The sequence below is a fragment of the Fukomys damarensis genome, unplaced genomic scaffold (assembly GCF_012274545.1).
Source record: "Fukomys damarensis isolate Sample0158 unplaced genomic scaffold, DMR_v1.0_HiC HiC_scaffold_14, whole genome shotgun sequence".
Lineage (NCBI taxonomy): Eukaryota > Metazoa > Chordata > Mammalia > Rodentia > Bathyergidae > Fukomys > Fukomys damarensis.
Window position 1 is genome coordinate 31396327 of NW_022900926.1, and position 22504 is coordinate 31418830.

At 41.4% G+C, this 22504-nt stretch overlaps 1 protein-coding gene across 1 annotated transcript in view; it reads left to right on the forward strand.

The window, feature by feature from the left end:
• LOC104865393 (nesprin-1) overlaps positions 1–21870 on the forward strand; it is a 176103-nt gene extending 154233 nt beyond the window's left edge. Inside the window, exons 64-70 of the mRNA XM_033763163.1 lie at positions 730–941; positions 3193–3393; positions 5375–5503; positions 6869–7081; positions 8050–8142; positions 9415–9473; positions 16507–21870. Coding sequence (XP_033619054.1) covers positions 730–941; positions 3193–3393; positions 5375–5503; positions 6869–7081; positions 8050–8142; positions 9415–9473; positions 16507–16747 — 1148 coding nt within the window. The 3' untranslated portion in view covers positions 16748–21870. The remainder of the gene's footprint in view (positions 1–729; positions 942–3192; positions 3394–5374; positions 5504–6868; positions 7082–8049; positions 8143–9414; positions 9474–16506) is intronic.
• The last annotated feature ends 634 nt before the right edge of the window (positions 21871–22504 follow it).

The window sequence follows — 22504 nt, forward strand, 5'->3', positions numbered from 1 at the left end:
AGAATGTAAACTGTAAGATCCTCGAGCATTTTGTCCCACCCAGCTTCCACTGTGTTGCTTTACCTCTTTCTAGGGGGTTCATTCCCGGGGCCCTCTTGCCACCATCAAAGGATCTCCTGTGACAGAGGAGGGAGAAGAAGTACCTCACCTTGGTTTTTCTTATGTGGCGTTTATTTTAAGGCACTGTCCTAATGAATCGAGTCAGCTTTTTATATGTTTGCATTCAGCATCCTGTTGTAGAGAAGAACCAAAAACGGAATAATTTCTTCAGGCACATGACTGCTTATTACTTCATAAAGTTCCTTGCAGCTGTTTTTAAACTCCATTCTCCATTAGAAAAGCTAGTAGGAAAAACAAAGCCTCTGTACTCGTTTGACTGTTTTTTCCACATGACAGCAGTAATATCCAGTGAGATATTATTGTTCATTCTGTTGTTTTTTTCCCCCATTGCTGGGGACTGCACCCAAGGCCTTTACACTAAGCTACATCCCTAACCTCTTTTTGTTTTTGCTTTTAAACTTATTCTTATTTTGAAGCAGGGTTTTTGCTAAGTTTCTCCGATAAGACTCAAACTTGCTGTCCTCCCGCCTCAGCCTTTCTCGGTGCTGGGATTATAGGCATTCACAACTGCCCCTGGTTCCATTGCCCTTCAGAGTTAGCCACCAATATGTGTTTAAAGCATTTCCCAGCTGGAGAAAACTCGTCACTCTTCGGCGCCTGTCGTTCCAGGTGTGATTGAGCGTTGGGAGCTCCTCCAGGCCCAGGCCCTCAGCAAGGAGTTGAGGATGAAGCAAAACCTCCAGAAATGGCAGCAGTTCAACTCAGACCTGAACAGCATCTGGGCCTGGCTTGGGGAGACAGAGGAGGAACTGGAGCAACTCCAGCGCCTGGAGCTCAGCACTGACATCCAGACCATCGAGCTTCAGATCAAAAAGCTCAAGGTACTGACCTTTGCTTTTCCCACAGGGGCCGAGGAGAAAGCTGCCCCGTGTAACACTTGTTCAGAAACTTCTTGCTTGAGATATTTTACCCTCACAGAGCAGCAGGGGAGGTTTCCAACAAAACTGGACGAGAATGCGCCTCTCCCACAGCCCTCCAAAGTCGAAGTATGTTCTAAGATGGTTCAGAAGGGCAGAACGGTAGACCACATTGTAGGGCTCCCCACCATGTAAATAATCACACGTAATTTAGCACATTGGCACTTTGCAAAGCAATCAGTTAGTTTCAGGAAAAGTCCAGGCACCTCTGTGACCTAGCTAATTTCTTTGTAATGTAAATAAAAATGTGAAGAGAGTGTTTTCTGGAAAGAAATCCTTTCAAACACCGTGTCTGTGTGAATTCATGGGAAGCTTTGTGATATCATTTGATCTTCTCATATCAGAAAGACTTCCAAAATACTCCTGCCATTTGCCTTTGATTTTGGTCTGAGTATAGTGTAACTTCCCTTCTCTCCAGCCCTGGGTCTTAAAATCCTTAGCCCAGCTATTGAATTGCACTCATATGTGGAAACTGGTGAGTACCCACGGACTAAGAGCTCAGTTTCTACTTGACAGAAGCTCCTGTAGCTCCTGGGTTTTGTTTGGAGAACATCAAGATGTGCTTAGGGTGCTCCTCCTCAGAGTGCAGCTACCCTGGACCTCCGGACTCAGAAGTGCATGTGCTGCTCCTGTGTTTCTGTGACTTTAGTATATGCTATTTATTTTAAGACGATGTTTTTGTGGCTTGCTTTTGGAGGGTTGTTCTGTTTTGTTTTACATTCTCAGAAATTTCCACAGTTGTATCTTTTAGAAAAGTCTCTGCACCAGCCCCGTGAATTTTGGGACAAAACACTGGAAGGGAGCTACGATTTATAGAATTTACACAATGAAATGCTTTTTTCTGTAGACTCCATAAATTAGTTAGGCAGACTTGCTTTATAACTAAATTCTTTAAAAGTTGCTAAACAAGTGCAGGGCAGAATCTGAGAGCTTAGCAGAATGATGGCAGGGAAGGAAGACTTTTGAAGTCAGCCTGCATAATAAGGAAAAGCTGCCCTACTCTTCCCTGTTCCTGGTTCTTCCTGTCTATGTTCTCTGTTAATAAATCTGTGCAATAACCTAGTACCTTCCTTAGTATTTCTTGATCTCTTATGGCCTCTGTGGTTGAATCTATAGTACAACATGTTAAGAACCCAATGAAAAGTGAAAATTTAATTCAAGTTGCAAATCTAACAGAACTAGTGAGAAATTAAAAGAAAATGAAGCCTAGATAAATGTGATTTCCAGGATTTCTTACCCCACCTTGACCTGTGGATATTTAAATGTTATCAAGTATTTGAAAATTAATACACAGTTATGTGCACACTTTCTTGGAATTGAGCTATGGTTATTTTGGAAATGTACAAAACCAAAAATCAGTCGCCCACTGGGATTGTAAAATCAAACTAAACCAATTAACTCATGAAATGCCTGACTCATTCTCTTCCCCCACAAGAATGCAGCCTGAGATTAGGCAGTTGTCCTTGGCCTAGGGGCCACTGTGCCTACTACAGGTTAAGAACTCTAGAGCCCCAGGGCCTGGAATCTGCCTTCTGAAATTCACTTCTTACTTAGGCACACAAGTTGGCATTCTGTTGGTCTAATGAATTAGGGCTATGACATGAGAAAAAAAGCAGATATTCTGGTGCTCAAAACTATTGGATCCAGGTTTGTGACGTGCAGTGACTGCATTAGGGGCTGACAACCAGATGCTTCAGTTCTTTCCGCAGAGTCATCTTCCTGCTTTATTTATGTATTTTCACTTTATTTATTCTACCCCTCCTGTATTTATTATGTCCTTTCCTCAAAGCCTCGCCAGCCATTCTGAAATATTTAATGCTCCATATGTACTCTTAAAAAATGTGGACTTGTGTGTATTCACATGTATTAATGCAGTTGTGTTCCACATTTCATTCCGTTTGGACTTTCTATTTCTTTTGTTCTACACCTTACTTTTCTTGATCCATCCCTGCAGTGAGTGACACCCAGCGGATTTCTTCTCATTACACCATTAGTACCAGTGGGGTGCATCCGCCCTCTCTTGCCGTGCCCTCCTGTTGAGGCCAGTTTTAATTAATAAACCTTCGCATTTCAGCGGAACATTTTCAAGGGTCTTAAAGTTTTTAAACAAATGTTTTATCATGAGTGCCTGTAACTGTCCCCCTTTCTCTTTTAGGAGCTCCAGAAAGCTGTGGACCACCGCAAAGCCATCATCCTCTCCATCAATCTGTGCAGCTCTGAGTTCACTCAGGCTGACAGTAAGGAGAGCCAGGACCTACAGGACCGCCTGGCCCAGATGAACGGGCGCTGGGACCGCACATGCTCTTTGCTGGAGGACTGGCGGGGTCTGCTCCAGGAAGCACTGATGCAGTGCCAGGTCAGCGGGGCTTTGGGCAGGTGGTGACTTGGAGCCAGACACCATCCCTGTCCCTTGTGGGATACAGTTGCTTCCCCAGATGAATATTTCAGTGAGATTAACTATGCTCCCGAACTTTTCATTTTACCGGAGAATTTGTACATCTAACCAGAATTTAAAGATTCTATATCTCATCAACTGTCCAGTTAAAAAAAAAAAAGACGACTCCCCACATTTGTCTCAGCCCTGTCATTCCTTCTGACTCATCCGTTTCATTCATTCATTCAACACGTATTTACAGAGCACAGAGACATTTCTTGAACATCAAAGTAAGTGTTGCACATTGTTATCCCTCCATTCCCAAGATACCTGTAGGCACCGGTGACTGAGAGCTATTGAGAATAGCCACTCTGGGAGGGTGGTCAGAGAAGTTCTGTGGGTCTCTGAGCTGCCACTGAAAGGGTGTTGCTATGAAAGAGCTCCAGTGAATGAGGTGTGTCAGAAACAGAAAAGGATGTGGTACCTTCAGGACAGAAAGGAATCCAGTATGGCCAGAATGTAGTCAGTGAGGCCGGAGGTGATCAGGACCGGGAAGGGTCAGGAACCAGATACACGGAGCATTTGAGGTCCTGGCCAGGAGTTTGGGTCGTTCTAAGCACAGCGGGACAATGAAGGATTTGAAAGCAGGTACTTAGGCTGTTGTTTCCCATTGCATCCACTGTTACCCACAGGACATCTTCAGTAACAACAAGGTATGATAAAATATGCTATACGTTTAATATTTTAAATGATCACAGTAAAAGACGTATTGCCACTAATCCCCCTCATAGCTCTCCTTACTTGGAGCACACTTATCCCATCACCCTTGACACTTTCTGATACTGTTCTGGAAATCCTCACCTGTGATATGTCTAGTTGTGTCGTCATGACTATCTTGATGTCCTGAATTGATGAAAAACATTTACAGTGATTTCTGTCACATAAAAGCACTGCAGCGTGTCTCTGCCCACCTTATTTACTGGTACCATGAGTGAGACTTCTAGATTTGCCCTAAAGCCAAAATGATTGTGAAAGGCAATTATTTTGAATTGATCTGGACATCAGAGAAATTAGGGCAGCACAACTAAGGATGCTCACAGAAGAGGACTTCTAGAACTGTGCCAAAAGGTGGCAAAAACAATGGGATAAGTGTGTTTCAAGTAAGAAGAAGTATTTTGAGGGAGATTAGTCATAATGTATCTTTTACTGTAATAATTTTTTTAATTTAAACATTCACCATGGTTGATTTCACCTCATCTGTGTTGAATAAATGAACAAATGGATAAATGAATGGGGACATAAGATTGGGCCCAGGCCTTAGAAGATGGAAAATTTGAATACACAAAGAAAAGACAAGAGAAGACTCCATTTCTTCCAAACTATCAACACTACTCCTCTTTTTGGAAATTAAGTATTTTGATGTCAACTACATGTCTACCCCACACCACCAGGGTAAAAAATGAGATGCTTTTAGTAGGAAGATAAACTCTTGGTCAGATACCTAGTAGAGCACCAGGGTCTGCTGAGAAAGAAGGCGTATTGTTGGCCACATATGGTAGCAATTGAAGAATGGAAATGTATTCTGGAAAGTTTTGTTTCCTATGGTTATTTCATGCTTCATGTGTTTGGTTTTTTTCCTCACTGAGTTTATTGGTACATTTTAGGTATACAGTACAGTTACATTCTTCATTGGGATCTTGTACCTTTACATGACAGGTCTTGGTTCTCATTTTTTTCCCCTTGTCCCTGCCCTCCCTTCACCCCCTCCTTCCCTCCCCATTTACAAACACTTTATTTCCATTTTTTCATTTTCTCCTATTTTTTTTCCTTTCCCTTATTACCTTTCTCCTACCCTTCCCACTTTCCCTACACCTTTAGCCCCTTTCTTCCTATTTCACATTGTCAATTATACCATTAGGATCTTATGTACTATTATAGTTTATTTATACCAGTGTTTTTATAGGATTTCCATGAAATGAGTCATGGTTTACTGCTTATGTTGGAGAATATTGACAGGAGGAAAAATGAAATTGTCCCTGTCGATTCTCACCTCGATGCAGAGATCCTCCAGGATCATCACAAGCAGCTGAAGGTAAGAATGTGGACAGTCTCTGGCTACTTTCAGAATGGCACATAATTTTGCATTTTAACTTGTAGTTTGGGGTCATTTTGAAACAAGAGGCAAACAGACATTGCTTAGTTATATTAATGTAAGATTCCTTAATCTTAATTAGCTTGTGTTTGGTAAGGCAGCTTTTTGGTAAATTGTGCTTATTTTTAATTTAAACTTTATATACTATATCCATGTGCCTAACACATATTTAGTAGCTATTAAAGTGGGGACAGTTAAGTCTTTGTTAGTGGAATTAAATGTATCATCTAAAACATGCACCTTTGCACCAAATTTTCTGAAAGAAAGCAAAAAGGGAGACACAATAAATTAGCTTATCATCATTACCTGACAACAACAGAGCATACCAGTTCCAAGAAGCAAAAAACTGCCAAACTGCCAAGTGTGGTTACACATTTATAATCCCATTGCACTGGGAGACTAAGGCAGAAGGATCACAAGTTTGATGCCAGCCTGAGCAACTTAGTGACTTAAGTGAGTCCCTGTTTTAAATTTTTAAAAAAATTAAAATAGATTTGGGTACCCCAGTCCACCCCCCAAAAAAAAAGCAAGAAACTGTTTCTAGGACTATATTTAAATGGAAATTTACTGCATAGGTTTTTGTGCAAAGATCTTGGACAATATAAAATTTGATGGATTTAAGTGATTTTTAGAGATGATAAGGAAACATATTTGAGTTCCATTAAGAGAAAATGCTTTGCATCTTATAGCTTTCTGTATTTTCAAAATTCTATGTCTTAACATTTAAGAGTCACTAACCTAAATTATAGAATTGGCTGCTTTTAATTAAGTACCATAAGTGTCTTAGAAGCCAAGAGGAAATAACTATGCAACTGTGTTTTTACTCAACTTTGACTTCTGGCATTAAGCTATGATTGATGACTCACACTACATCCTTCTTTAAAATCCCAACTAGGCATCAGAGTACACTTTGACATACTTGAGTTTTGCTGTATTTGGATGCTAATGTTTTATTTTTCTATTTAAAAGATGATCTTATATCTCATTTGCACAATACTTCACATTTTAAGTGCACCTTCACATACACTGCCCACAATAAAGCTGATGATACTGTGAACCAGCTATCAAACGAGAAAACTGAAATCAGAGACGTTCAGAGGTGCTACGGAGTTTTTTTGCATTTGTGTTTGTTTTTGTTTTCTGACTGAGACAGGATAAGACCACAGCCCCCAATTCCTGTAGCCAGGGTACGGCACCTTCTGAGTGTGCACACCACATTCTGATGCTCAGATATAATTCTCTACTTTGGGAACATTGTCCATTAGAGATTCTTAGGAAAAATTTTCCTCTTATATATATAAATAGCAAATAAGGCGTGAGCTGTTGGAGTCCCAACTCAAAGTGGCCTCACTGCAAGACATGTCTTGCCAACTCCTGGTCAATGCTGAAGGCACTGACTGTTTAGAAGCCAAAGAAAAAGTTCATGTCATTGGAAATCGGCTCAAACTTCTCCTGAAGGAGGTCAGTTGTCACATCAAGGATCTGGAGAAGTTATTGGACGTGTCAAGCAGTCAGCAGGTAAGTCCTCACCAGGCATCGCAGTGTCGCATTTCTTGCAGGAGTGCGGGGCACTGCTTCTCCAAAGCCTTTTAATGCAGCACTTGTCAGACTGAGTGTCCACTCTTCATCGCCGCTCCTCTATGTGCTCTCAAAATGAAAACAGCAGACTCGTAAACCTCTATAACAAGACACTGCTTTTGATTCCATCAAATTCAAAAGATCTCTTGTAATTGTTGCTGCCACCTCTATTGATAGCACTGCGGTGGCATTTTATTTCACCCTCTTTGTTTAAGGACTCACACATTTTCAGTTACTCAGCCACATTGGACCAAATCAAACATTGCAGATGAGCTTTGCATTCAAAGCTCACAAGGCATGCATTCTCCTTGTGTGCACTGTAATTAATCCATAGAAATTTTCTCTTTTCTATTTTTTCTTAAATATACTATACTAGGATAGTATTGTTGATTTTCCATACCCAGCAATGCTAAGATCTCAGACATTCCACTGTGAAATCCTGTCAGAAAACACCGTGCTTTGTCCTCTTGTAAGCATGTAGTGGAGGCATTGACTCTGAACAGCAGCAGCACCTGAAATAACAGTTTCTCTGATTCTGCAAGACAAACTGCCGAATGCCTATCACTTGTTCTAACTTAGACAAATTGGTTTATTTCTTGCCTTGGGGACGTACAGCTATCAGACAGCTCTCGTTACCTCCTGAGCCTATATCATTCACATCCATGTCAACAAGAAAGAATAAAGGTGCAATAAAAACCTATAGCTGTATTTTCCAGAAGGGCCAAGCTCTCAGCTAGGAAATCCCCACACACTGCAAGTATCAGCTGCTGTCCTCATAGCTGTCTGATTCCCTTTTTCCCAATGATCTGGTTTGCCTGGTGATGATGTACAGATGAATGAGAAATAAACAGCAGATCTCCCGTGGCTCTGGGACACAAGGTTGTTAGAAGCATCTTTTTCCTCCATAGGATTTGTCTTCCTGGTCTTCTGCTGATGAACTGGACACCTCAGGATCTGCGAGTCCTACATCAGGAAGAAGTACCCCGAGCAAACAGAAACCGGTAACTTTGCACTGGTCATTTTCAGGTAGCCCATAGGTGCAAACACTAGGCAGTGACAGTATTTTTGCCTATGATAGGATCCACCGGTTCAGAATAGGAATCCCTAGGCAGGAGAGGGCTGTCACCAGTGTAGAGCTGCTCCCTCAGGCCCCCACACCATGTGCCCTTCCAGCATGCGCTCAGGAATGGACGAGAGCAGTTCTGTTTCTTAAAAGAATCAGAGTTCAACGTGTGGATGGTATGTGGGATGACAAATTATTTTTCTTGCTCACATGGCCATTTCTAGAATGCTGCTCGTGTGTCCATTTGGTGACACCTTCCTTCAAACCACCACCACCATGTCCACCTCATGTGCCGTGAGTCCACTGAATTGATAAGACAAGTGGAGATTCACTGACCTTCAACCAAAGAGATTTCTGAATGGTGGTCTTGAAGGCTTGGGGCCCTGATCTGGCACCAGTTCAAGCCTATCCCCCGGACCACCAGGCTGGTGACAGGGCTGCCTCACAGCCACACAGTGAGGATGAAAAGAAAATCTGGCCCTGCTACCCTCTATACTTTGATTTCTCTGTGTAATTAGAAGCTTGTTTTTTTGTTTTGTTATTTTTTGTCTGGCTTTATGATTTTATTCATTCTGTTTTTCTTTAGTTTTTAGAAGTAATGATTTCATTTGTACATTTTTTTATATACACTTATGTTCTATGCTGATAAATGTATTATCCTTTTTAGGATTGTTTTTTACTACATTCACTAGTTTCCTATAGATCCTAGTTTAAGAATGTGAAGGAATACTGGCTTTTCTATTCAAATTTTAGCCTTTATTTAACCAGAATGTATAACTTGCTGGACTTCTTCCTGCAAAATAACAAGTTTATATTACTACTGAAAAATTTAATATTGATTTAGTGTTCTAAAAAGTGAAAAATAATGAGTAAAGTTAATTTATTTTTATTACCAGTAAATACACAGAGCCACTTGAGTAGGAGAAAGTCGTTCATGCTTTTACCATGAAAAATGGGGCAAACTATGCCCACTGTTCTGTAAACTCCAGGATCATAATTTATGATTATTTTAGTTACTACTAATGTAGATGTGAATTTATGTTACTTCTCTAGTAAAAGAAAAGCCAGTTTCCTTGATTCACAGATACTGATCATTTCATTTGATTTGTTTTTCCTTTGCTACACTTTTAGTTTAATTTTCATCAGTAGCTTGTCTTTATTTGCCTGGACTGAACATTCTTCTTTCTTTACCCCTGTTCATTGCAAACAGCCACGAGGCAAATGTAGTGTCTCACAGCCTGGACCCTCTGTCAGCAGCCCAAATAGCAGGTACCTTGTTCTCCTGGTTTCCACACTGTTCTAGAACCCCAAGAGGATGATGAAAATTGTCCATGATTTAGGGAGGCCTGCTTCTGGTCTGCCTCCGGGTAGTTGTGAAATTCCTCCTTACAACCCGCATACTTTCCTAGTCAATTGGAAAAGATGTTTCTAAACGGACAGCATGAGTAAATCTCAGAGCATAAAATATTTGGACCCCACCAAAATTGTGTGTAACTGCACGTTGCTCATTCAGTGTTTTTCATCAGAGTTCACTCTGAGTGTCTATACGAATTCAGTAGAGCCGGTGGCACAACTGCCATTTGATTCATGGCAGACTTTTATCATCCTCTTTCTTTCTAGATTTTACAATGAGACAGGTAATCGATCAATGAATTATTTTACCATTCACAGAACCCACAAATCTGCATAAAATATACTAACATCCCCATCTTTTTATTTTATCTTCCTGTTTTATCCAGATTGTGGGTTTTGGATTCTCCAAATGGCAAGTCCTAATTGGTTGTTCTTCATTTAAAATTTATAAGCACCTTCTCTCTTCTGCTTGCCCTAAAATTCCTCTTCAGCCAGCACTCGCAGCCACTCACCTTCCTCATACTCGGCAAGCTCTTTCACTCCGGACCCAAGAGCAGTCATTGCCCTGCCCAGGGACCTCCCGAGGGCCACCTCCCAGCCACACTGTGCTCCACAGCTTGCCTCACAGACCCTCATTTCTGCAGTTAGCAGTGCTTTGCCTTCTCTGTTGTTGATGTGGTGTCTGTGCTCCCTTGCCCTTCCACTAATCAGTTCATGTTTCCCGAGAAAAGTTTTATTTTAAAATGAAAAATGCTGTCCATGAAGCTGGTTTTTCATTCCAATCCCAAGCAGTTCACTGTGAAAATATCTGACCCTCTGGAAACTTACCACTGCTGAGCAGGGCTCTAAATTCCTGGAAGGAGGGTGGGGATAAGGAAATGTAGAACTGTAAACAACCCTGAGTAATAGTTTTAGTTTCCCAGCTGTGTGCTGAAAGGACTGACTATATTCTGTAGAGTAATTTCCACTCAGCTGAAATAATGCAGAATGTATTTTGACATGCTTTCTGATTTTAAAGCTCCATTTACTGTGGGGTTTGTTTTGTTTATTTGTTTGTTTTTGTTTTGGTTTGAGGACAATTTTGTAAGGTTTTTTTTTCTGTCCATAACAAACTATCAATAATGAAATACAGAGGGAAAACTTCCAGGGAATGTGGGAGATGATGATGGACATCTGTGGCTGCTCTGTAGTCTTCTTAACCCTGCAAGAAAAGACAACTGGTCACCACAGAAAAGTCATTGTGTTGTATAATCCCTCTTTTAACTTCCACATTGCTGGTATGTCATGAGCAGAGATGAAGAGTATCCCCATAGCATTTCCTTGAGGATACCAGAGAACAAGTCTGGTTAACACAAACGCTGGTGGTGAGAAGAGGAAAAGCTCTTATAGTCTTAGGCAAAACCAGTAGCAATCACCTCTCAGGTCCCAGAGACTGCATCTATTTGCTTCCCCGATTATCTCAAATCAGCCACATAGATCTTCTGAAAACATGAAAGGCATCATTTCTTTGGGCAGCAAGTGCTTCCATGCGCTTTCTAACAGGGCTTTGCAGGTGGGCCCGCCACATTCTCACTGTGACATCCCCAAGGCGCCTTTCAGCTCTGCTCTGTCCAGCACTGTTGATTAATATCTTTCTGAGTGTTCCACACAATGCTCATTTCTCTGCTCAGGAGGGGGTGGAATATAATCTTCTCCTGAATGGGAAACTTCGTCAAACACCATGGCAGACAGGTTGTAGTTGAACATTCTTGGGCTTCGTAAATCCTTAGCACCTTGGGTTGGGGATGCCCAGCCCTGACAATAAAATGCCAAAGTTCCTGGGGGAAGAATGAACTTCACTCACTGTACAAGCTGTCACCGTGTCCTTTTACATTGTGACTCGAGACAGCTTGTGTTTGATCTTGCACTGGACTGGCAAATCTGAAAGGTTACTGCAAAAGCATAGGAGTTTAGAATGTTGCCCTCAGATATCTGTAATGAGAATATTTTAGATACACTAAGCATACTTTCAAAGCAGTATTTATGGTTCTTTTTTTCCCTACATTTGATTTAAAATTTTCCAATCCTGCCATCAAAAACTCTTCAAAACTCCACTATTGATAACTTGAAGTTGACAAACGAGAAGATTCACTCCAATTTTCAACAGGACAGAGGAATAATTGCTCTGTAGTCTGTATAGTGTAAAGGATAGCTTCATTCTAAAGCGGAGAGTTATAAAATGCAGAATTGCCCTGGATACTGTTAGCCTTTGGCAGCTTCTGCACAGAGAACTGAGATGGAATGAGAGGGGTTGAAACATCTGGCTGAAACACTGAGAAAGAGTGAGCAAAGACCTCATTTTAAAATCCATTTGAGGTAGTCAAATATATTTAAGCAAGCCAGCAGGCTTTTTGCATGTGTACTAGACTCCTGTAAATGCTATTCAGGGTCTTATGGAATGTATTTTCATCTCTTTTGTGTCAGGCTCTTCCTACGGATCTATTTTTTCCAGGCAGTCAAAGAGCCTGGACACAGAGCAGCTTCCTCTGGAAGGCAAGCTAACCATCTACCCTGAGGTCAGCTGTAGAGTAAGGCTGCCATAGGTCTCTCTTGCCTTTTTGAGGAAGGCCTTTCCAACATTCTTGGGGAATAAGTCAGGCAGTTTAGGAATTGGCCACCTCTTTGAAAACACTGTTAGGAAAACAGGAACACTTCCCTGGGAAAAGAGGCTGAAGCCAGCCAACCCCCGGAGGCAAAAGTCAGCACACCCCTAGTATAATTATATAGTTAATAATGACAAGTCGCTGACATTTATTTAGTGCTTAATGTGTTCCAAGTACTGTGCAAAGCCTTGTGTGTATGATACTTCATTTATCCACCTCCAAACTGGCTAAATTCCCCAGTTTATAGAAAAAGACACCAGAGAGACAGGTGTGGTGGCACATGCCTGTAATCCCAGCACTCGGGAGGCTGAGGCAGGAGGATCACTGTGAGTTCGAGATAAGCCTGGGCTACATAGTGAGTTCCACATCAGTCTCAACTACATAGTGAGACCCTGTCTCAAAAAACAAAAACAAAACAAAACAAAACAAAAAGGACACCCGATTCAAGGCATGAAGATTTTGGGTATGCTTTCCCTTGTTAACAACTCTACTGAAGAGCCAGAGGTGGGTAGAAGAGCTCAAACAACAGGACCGCAGGTTTCCCGAGGTAGTGTAGTGCCAGCCAGCGTATTTGATTTGGGATGGGAGAAGCCTTGAGTCCTAAACTGATTCTAGAAACTTGTCTCCTGAGCCACATATCCAGGGAACAATGGCTTTCAAAGACCATGAGAGCAAGTGCAAGATCTAAGGCAGCCTAAATTACTTTTGAACAATACTACTACTATACTACCAGTGTTGGCTAACAAGTAACCAAATGATTTGCAAGTTTGGCTCTAAATGATGTCTTCCGAGAATTAACTCGTGTTTTCCTTGAATATGTAGAATTTCAAAGTGAGTCACGAGGTATGCAAGTTTTCAGACTTCTGTATCTTTACCATAGGTGTTTCTTTTGTGAGGTATGTTATTACATACACACCATGGGTTTGTACTTTGGAAGAGTGACACTCCTGGGTAACAAACCAGAAATTTGAAAAAGTGAGAGAAATGAAAGGAATAAGGAAGTGTTTGTTTGTAGAAAATATATGCATTTTTCTGGACACCTAAGATGTCTTCATTAATGAAGTTCCTTGAGAAAGTGCACACAACCTGAATTGGCATGTGTTTGTGGCCAGTGGAGAATGACCAGGATCTAGTCAGCATGTTGCCTTTGTTCTTTCCCAAGACCCTTGAAACTTAGGTGATTTTAATTCAACAGATAAATGTTAAAGTACAGAGTCTTCTTGAAGAAGCAGCAAATCTGGGCATGTTGAAACTCGGGTAGTTACTCCAGTGGGTGATGTTTATTTCAGTAGGTAGACTGGACATTTTCAAGAGCAGTAAACTGCATGAACTGTCACTAAAGTACTGTATGTTCTCTTTGTCCCTTTCTCAGCCCATTACTTCTCCCTAGTTTGGCTTTCTTCAGCAATAGAAACCATGCGCCAATTAAATTTTAATAAAAAATGCTCTGATGCTGTTAAATGTGCCATGTCCTTCAGAAGGCTCTGTAACATGTGACCCCTGTTCCAAAAAGTGATGACCTTTCTGGTTCTTCACAGGAAAGCACTAGTCAATGCGCAGCATTTGTTTTGATCTTGATCTTTGAACTAATTTCTCAGAGTAGCTAATAATTGACAAGGAGGGGTTATTTGGCTTTGTTGGATTACATCGTCACTTATATGTACACATCTTCCCATCACTAAAGGCCTTCATGTTTCCTGAGGAAAATAAGTCAGATATTTAGTATGAGGAAATATAGAGCTCTCTTCTGCCATTCTGTTACAACTCATCTGGCAACAGGTGATGAGTTGCTTACCAGAGCATATTTTCACATCCACCAAAGGACACACTGAAGAAAACCTCACTCCACAGTTTGTAGGTAAGCCTGTCCCACCCTTCTTGTGACACTGAAGCAAACCATTGAATCATAAACTGTGAAAGCAAAAATGATTCTAGGATATTAAGGCATCCTCCTTTCCAAATAAGAAAAGAGAAGGCCAGAGAGACTCATGTAGTTGCCTATGATTATGCAATGGCTTGGAAACAAGATGTCCTCATGTCTGACACATTGATTTGATGATCACTGTGATACTGTAAGTTTTTATGGTTGGACACGTTTATTTTAGACACAAGAAACCCACTTCCAATATTGTTAAATGTGAATATTATCTTCTTTGCTTCTACATGTAAAGTACCTAGACATACATATGGCCAGGATGACATATCATTTGTATCACCAACCAACAGATGGTGGGAAAGTCAAGAGCATGGTGGAGAGGCAGGGATTTTGGAGATCTGAATTCCAGTTGGAGCTCTTCCTTTATTTGAGGGATTTGAGGCAAATCGTTTAGCTCAAGTTCTAGTAGTTAAAGTCCCAGGGTTGAAGTTTTAATTCTGCCACTTGCTAGGCATGGAAACCTGGGCCAGTTCCTTGATTCTCTGAGCCTCTTTTTCATCATGTATAAAATGAAGCTAAATAAGCACACACCTCAGAGGTCTGTTGTGGGGATTAAATGAGACAACCCAAGATAAATACTTAGAGTGTTGCCTAGCAATCTGAAGAATAAATGTTAGCTGTCCTTAGCTACTTATCTACAAAATTAGGAAGTAGATGAGATCTCTCTAAGGCCCTATCTCAACATGAACATTTTATAATTAGATAACTTGAAAAGTTTCTATTTTCCCCTTCCTTTAGAAAGGTGTAATACAGTTCTTTTTTAATTCATTATATTTCCACAAAATTGACATTTCCCCCCCATTCAGCTCATTAGGACTAACTCACTGGCCTTAGCACTAGGGCAGTTAAGCAGTTTGGCCACTAGATGGTGATTGAACTCTTGTGACCCCCTCTTGAGAGACTGTTTACTTTGACAAATTACAGTAAGTCAGAAAGCATATGAGATGTGAGACTGAAAACTCAGAAGACCATCTAGCCTAATTTGAAGAGGTCAGTGAGAAGTTTGCACATAGAAATGAAGTGAGTTGTTCAAAGTTATAGTGTTCTTAGTTGTGGACTTCAGACAAAACACTATGGTTTAATTTAAGGGCAGTGATTTTGTTTTTGTTTTTTGTTTTTTATAGCACAAGAACTATGCTAGAAACACCATGTAGCAATGGGCTGTTTGAGACTCCTAGAGAACTAGTTTGTCATGTTTCTTGATGATTTAATAGAAGAGTTTTAAATAGTCCCTCTGTTCCCTTTTTAAGATTATATTTTTTCAGGCACTACACCACCTCCCCCACTGATACTAGAGTATCTGTCTTCAGAAATTAATAGCCAATAAGAGAGCTACAAACAATATGGTTTTCTTAGGAGCCAAACATACAGAGTTACCAGTATAGTTTTATATGATCATATTTTCCCCACACTCACACTTGATGTCTTTTCCCTTAGTGACACTAACACATTAAAACTATTAAGAAATTTATACCAGATATCTTCTTGATATAGTACTCTTTTTACTCATGTAATGTTATGCAGTTAAATTACAACTTGTAAGTAACATTTTTGTCTTCATCTTTTTCGTTAATATAAAAAAAAACTAATAGTGAGATAGGAAAACTTGGAACTTTGAGTCTAGAAATAGCCTTCAAGGTGATAATCTTTCCTCTTCAGACAAATGGTGTCAGTTTCCCAAAGCCACAGAGTTAGCTACAGAACCAGCCTAGAATCTACATCCTCTAGCAATATTCTGTAGATGGACTTCTTTGCTATTTCTTGCTCATAGAGCTTTGGAACCCACAAATGCCAGGGTCGGATGCTGGTTCAGTGCAAGGTGAAACCAGGATATACTCTAATATTAAGTAAGCTCTCATGGGTCTGTGCAAAATGACCAGCACTGTTTTTATCCTTGCTGCACGGATTTTGACATATTCAGGATGGCTAGATGGGATGCTTGTCAGAATTCTGACAACACATTTTGCCTAATAGTGTTCCTGATAGTCTGCAAAATATACTGTGTCAAGCATCTACATTTTAATTAGCCTACATTTACTTAATTTATGCTAGTAAAAGTTGCAGAACAGTTGCCTTTGTCGATTGAAATGGTTTTACCAAATTAATAGGAGAAAGAGTGGGATTTGAATTGAATTTTTCACCTTCGGTGACTGACTAGATGTATGTTTTCTGTCAGTACAGTTTCCAACAACTCTTTCTTTGCTCGGGGGGATGAGGGTGATGTGGGCGTACCGAAGAAGGCTGGAAGCTCACCGCCAAGTTGGGTTGTGTTTTGCATGGCCCTGTGGCTTCCAGGAAGGTACAGAAGCAAAAAGGAACATCTATCCAGTATTGGAATTATTTGAGTTATTTTTGTCGCTTCTTCTCCCAGGTGCACAGAAGGTGGCTCCGATTCCTCCCTTTCTGAGCTGCGGCCTGCTCGGTCAGGCCGAGCGTTCCTATTCCGAGTCCTCCGAGCAGCTCTCCCTCTTCAGCTTCTCCTGCTTCTCCTCATTGGGCTGGCTTGCCTTGTACCAATGTCGGAAGAAGACTACAGTTGTTCCCTCTCCAATAATTTTGCCCGGTCATTCCACCCCATGCTCAGATACACCAATGGTCCTCCTCCACTGTGAACCAAGCAGATGCCACCTGCCACAGTGATGGTAGCATGAGGAGGAAGAGCCCAGGAGAAGTCCCAAACTATCAAACTGAACCTCAACCTTGGCAGAAGCCCTCAGTGTGGCAGCTTTATCCCTACTCCATATTCCTGAGCGCAAGTCACAGTTTCTGAGGTGGATGAAACACAGTGAGAGGAGGAGAACGAACGGAGGGTCTGGAAGAAATTTTGTTTGAGCGTCTGAGCCTAAAGAGATTGGGTATGGACACCCAAAGTTTCCTGGACTTGTGAATTCTGGGCGTTTGGCCCATTTGACACATAGCCAAGGACTTGAGTAGACCGTCTGGGCAGCTTTCCCATGGTGCTGCTCTGTCCACCGAAGAAACAGCCCTCTCGAGTGCCACGTCAGTATCATACAATCTACCAACCAGTGAGTGCTGAAGAGTTTAGAACCCTGTGACATACAATTTCTAAGAGCTTATATGGCAGCTTTCTTTATACTTTTTTTTGGGCGTGATGTTCTAACCTTTGCTTTAGAAGCACAAGCTGTAAATCTACAAGGCACTTTTTTTAAGATATAAAGAAAAACTAGATGTAATAAAATTATGGAAGGCTTTATGTGAAAAAGAAGTTGAATGGTATAGTATAAAAAAGATATTTATGTAATGTACAGTTTGCTAAAGCCAAGTTTTATTTGTATTGATTTCTTTGCATTTATTATAGATACTATAAAATATCTTGTCTATGCTTTTTCTTTCCCTAAAAAGTGACTCTCAATTTCATTATTAAGCAGGCACTGATCTTAATAGTGCCAAATACAACCTAAGTTATATTTTCTGTGGAATAAATGAAGCCAGGACATATGTATATCTTAAAAGGAAGGAGTGTTTGGAGGTAGTACATATTTAGACATAGAAGAACCTGGAGGATTCCTGTTCCCTCTTCCTTCTAGAGCCCATCGGATCTTGTGAATTCCTGCTTCCTGAATGACTTCTTATTCTCTTCTGGTTTCCCATGGCACAGGTGGCAGCACCTCCTGGTATCTCCTGCCTAAAAACCCTTCTCTAATCTGTCCCAAGGGTCTACAACAACCACCTGAATCTCTTGAAGCTCTCTTTTCTTCACACTCTTTCTTGGCTGCAAAACTTTCTGATTTTCTTTCTTTCTTTTAACTAGCAGTCAAAATATAATTTTAGTCTGTTATTCAAGTATACGTACTTAAGATTTTATTTTCCCCTCTGACCTTGCCAGCTCCTGGAATTATTTGGATGCTCGTGGCATTTTAATCTATCATTTAGCAATTTGAAGAGCCAGAGTTCAGCCTCCTGTTGGAAATAGAAAGCAAAGTGACCAGACCACATATTCCTGCACAGCAGGAATTGCAGGGTTTATTGGCCACTGTCTCTTTAGGAACTGGGACAGTTTTCCATCTGCACTTTTATCCCCTCAATTTCCCTTGTTGCTTGTACTAGCCTGGCTTCCAAAGCTATTTAAATTTACACTTCTTGCTCTAATTCAAATGTTTAGACTAAACCAAGTTAGCTGGAGCTGACTTCCATGATTTCTGTGATACACACATATCAAGAACCACCTCTACGTGGATCCTGAGATTTATAAGCTTTTGATTTCTGGGCTGACTTCAGGCCTTCTTCAATCTATAGGGCGGGGCCTGGGCACTTGTATTTTAAACAGGTTCCTGGGCATCTTTATCTCTACTAACTGTTGAGAAGCACTGCCCCACATTTTCTTAACTTCATCTTTTTATTCTTAACACACCTTCTCTTGGGCCTTATGAGACTCAGTTCACCAGCCAGCTCCGCATTGATCAATATCCAGGTCACTTTTAGACTGTCCTTAAGCCTTCCCTCTACAGAGCTTTACTCACATGGCATTTCTTGTGCATGTGTTGTGCATCTACTGTCAGCCTGTCCCTCTCAAAACTCCCCTGGGGTCTTCCTTGGGGAACAGTGTTATTTTATGGAAAAGACAAAGCTGCCCTATGTCCCTGCTCTGGAGCATGTGCATGCGGTTGAGATGACCTCTCTGTGGGACCTATCTCTCTCTGGCTTCCTTGTCACTCCAGGCACCCAAGGAATCTCCTGTTCGTATGGAACCCACCACATGGTCACAAAGAGTCCTTGCAAAGCCAAGCACAGTGCACAGCGGAGGATTTCCTTTCCCTAGGATTGTTCACTGTCTTTGTCGTCATTGCTTATCACTGAAGAATCTGATGTTAAATATTGTAGAGAGAAGAATGTTTTGAGCCATTTAGTGAAACAACCCAGGCCATTGCCCAAAATGAGCATATGCTCTACCACTAGGTTATATCCCCAGACCTTGAAAAGAAAAAAAAATCAAATTTAATTAGGAAAACACATATAGTTTCCTGTGTGCCTTTCCAATACTCTGTGAAACACCTGATGCAGTGCACAATATGCATTTCCATTAAAGTCCTCCAGACTTTACACTGGAAAGGGAATGAAACTGGGAGCCCCAGGGAGAGTGGGCACTGAAGCCATGGGGTCCGGGCTTCCACAGATGCAACAGCTGGACCAGTTGCAGAGGAGACCAGGGCCGCTGTGCAGAGATCTCGCAGCCTCGGCACCTTGGGGGAAGGGGCACTAGGTCCACACCAAGAGGTTACCTCAGAAACAGAGAGATGCACTCCTCAAAGGCTTCGAGGAAGGGACGGATATTTCAAAGAATTCTAATGCAATAAAAAGACCTGGATGCAAGCTGGAGAGGCTCAGGTTTCTGGAGGTCTCTGTAGTGAGGACTATCAAGAGTCCTGCTGAGCCCTGGAGAGGGGAAATGATGTTGCAAGACAGAGGAACTGAGGAAGACCACAGGCAAAGGGCACCAGCTGAGCAAGGAGGGTGGGAAGAGAAGGGCTAAGAACACTGGTGGCAAGATCTGCACAAGCAAACAGGAACTATTAGAAAAGGTGAAGAAAAAAGTCTGTAGAGCAAAGGTAGAGAAACAAAGGCTTAGAACTAAAAATACTGCAGTAGGAGATTCAGGTAGAAAAGAAAGGTTTTTCAGGAAAACTACCCCTGATGAGCAAGGATAACGCCTTCAGGACGATGTGGAGGCAGCAACTTCCCTGGTATAATTGAGAAGCAACACCTTTTGGGGCTCAGAGGGAAATTCTTCAAGCCAAAAGCTGAGATTTCCTATCAGAAGGCAGGTTGAAGAGATTTATAGCCCTCACCCTGAGACCAAATAGTATGAAATTATAGTTACAAAACTGTGTTGGCAAGCCATATAAAAGATCATAAAACAAGAAACAATGGAGTGAGAGATTTATGCAAGTTGGTCATGGCCAGATAGGCAGGCCCCGGGAGGAGCAGGTCCAGGTGTGCCTGGGGCAACTCAATGGTGGGGTTCTTTGCTTTGTACCGCTGTTCTGCCCTCACCATCACCAAATATCCACAGGAAGTTGCATAACAATTACAGTAGTCTCCAAGTGCATGCCAGATGAGTCCCAAAAGATCTGGGCAGAACAGTATCCTGTAAATGCCTACTGTGTGGCCAGAACTGCTCCAGCCTCTATTCCAGTCCAGTCCCAGCTAGGGCTTCACAACTTCTTGTTAATTGTCCATCAAAGCACTCCCAGTTGGGCCACTGGTGTGCAGAATCCCTATCTCCCTCCACCACCTCTCTCCTGAAAGGAGGATAAAAGTGAAAGAGGAAACTGGAAGAGAACCCAATGCAAACTATCTAATTTAGGAGAGTGAAGGGAGATGAGTCTGTTAGATGTATCTTTATTTTCTCAGAACAAATTGCCTCTCTTTTTAACTTCTTTGTCATCAGTTTGTGTTATAGCAGGATGCATTTTGGAAGATCATGACTGTTGCTCTGTGGAAATGGAGGTAGGCAGAGTGGTTTACAAGCCGGCGGGGGGCAATTTTCAGTTTAGTCATACTCAGCACTGAGAGGCTAATTTGGGAGCAGAGAGGTGTTTTGCTGAGCATGGCCATTGTAATTTTAGATTTAATGATACACTGTGATAACTGTGGCTGATCGTCATACCTAGAGCAGCCCAGAGAGAATGAAACTGAATGGGGAGGGCATTTACTCTGCAGGTCCTGGCTTCTCACTCTCTCCCAACCATCTGTACAATATCCACCAGGAGCCACTGGGGGAGAAGCAATCTTCATTTTAGGGGAACGCTCATGCCAGTGAATAAGTGAAACGGGGCTAAACAAGGACCCCTGGAGCCTCTGCTGAGCAGCTACTGACAGTCCATAGGCAAAGGCATCAGAGAGTTGAGACTGGCAAAAAAACATGGGGCAAGGGGCTGCAACACAGCTGAACAAGAACATTTAATCCAGAACTGAAGAAGCCAACTGCGTCTGTGATGAATCTTGTTAAAACATGGAGGTAACAGAAAAATGAATCAGCCTTACAGAGTTTTTTAACATGTTACCTAATACAGGTAGAAGAACAGAACTGAATCTGTACCCAAAGTTGTATTAAGACAAAGTCTCTTATAAGCTGTGCCACAGATGTTGCATGTCATGCCGTATGTGGTCAGAAGAAACCTGACCTCTCAGTTGAAGAATTCTATCAGAGCCATGGTCCAAAGACGTAAGTCCTCCTGAAAGCATTCTTCAGGCACCTGATGGGTTCAGAAAGAAAAGCTACCAAGCACCTGCCAACATCACTGGTAGTTCCTGGCAGCCACACACCCCCACACCCTAAAGCACACATTGTGGCAGGAAGTCAGAAAAGCCCCCTCCCAGGCCCTGTGGGATGCACAGGTCAGTGGGGAGCTGCATGAGGGACGCCAGTGGCCAAGGCTTTCCTACGTGTGATTCTTGATCGCCAATGTCACTGGTCTCTGTCCCCTGGAAATTTACACTTGCACCCCAGTTGGCCCCAGGCTGGGTTTCCAGGCCAACACAGGCCCCAGCTTGCCCTCCTAATCCTTTAACCCTCCCCACTGGTCACAATGGCAAGCTGCATAAGCAAAATCCTCATCTTCCCATGACTTTTAATGTCAGCTTCACCGAACAGTAAGTTTCCACGTCGATCTGGCCTTTTAATCTGTGCTCTATCCTGTGCTATTGATCCACTGGCCATTCGAAGTTTTAATTATAATAGTAAAGTAGTGTAATTAATTATAGCAATAAAATACAGGCATAATAAATAATTCAGTAAAATATATAAGTGGTACAAATATATAATATAAATGCTATTATAATTATTAATATACTTAGTTTATTAATATAAGTTTTAAAATATCTTATGAGAAGCACCCTTTCTTGCTGTACATTTATCCATTTTAAAGTCTAATTGTTAAAAAATCAACTATTTTAGTTATAAATATTCTCTTTTCTAAAGAAAAATTGTTTCATATTTCTTTATTATTTTCTTTTTGTTGTTGTTGTTTCTGTACTGGAGATAGAACTCAAAGCTTTCACAGTAAGCTTCTTCTCCAGCATTTTTGTTTTGTTTTGTTGGGTTGGGTTGAGTTCAGTGTGATTTGGTTTTTTTGTTTGTTTGTTTTGGTTTGGTTTTGATTTGGTTTTGACACAAGTTCTCACTAAGTCACTGAGTTGCCCAAACTCTAACTCGTGATCCTCCTCCTGCCTCAACCTCCCAGAGCTTTGGGATTACAGGTGTGCACTACAATTTCCACCTTTGTTCCCCAAGTTTATGTTACCTTTCTATGCCTTTTGATTTTTCCATTCAAACCGCATACATTTTTTTTAAACTAAAGGCTATTTTTATTCTCTAACTTGAATTTTTCACTTTATAGTAATCCACT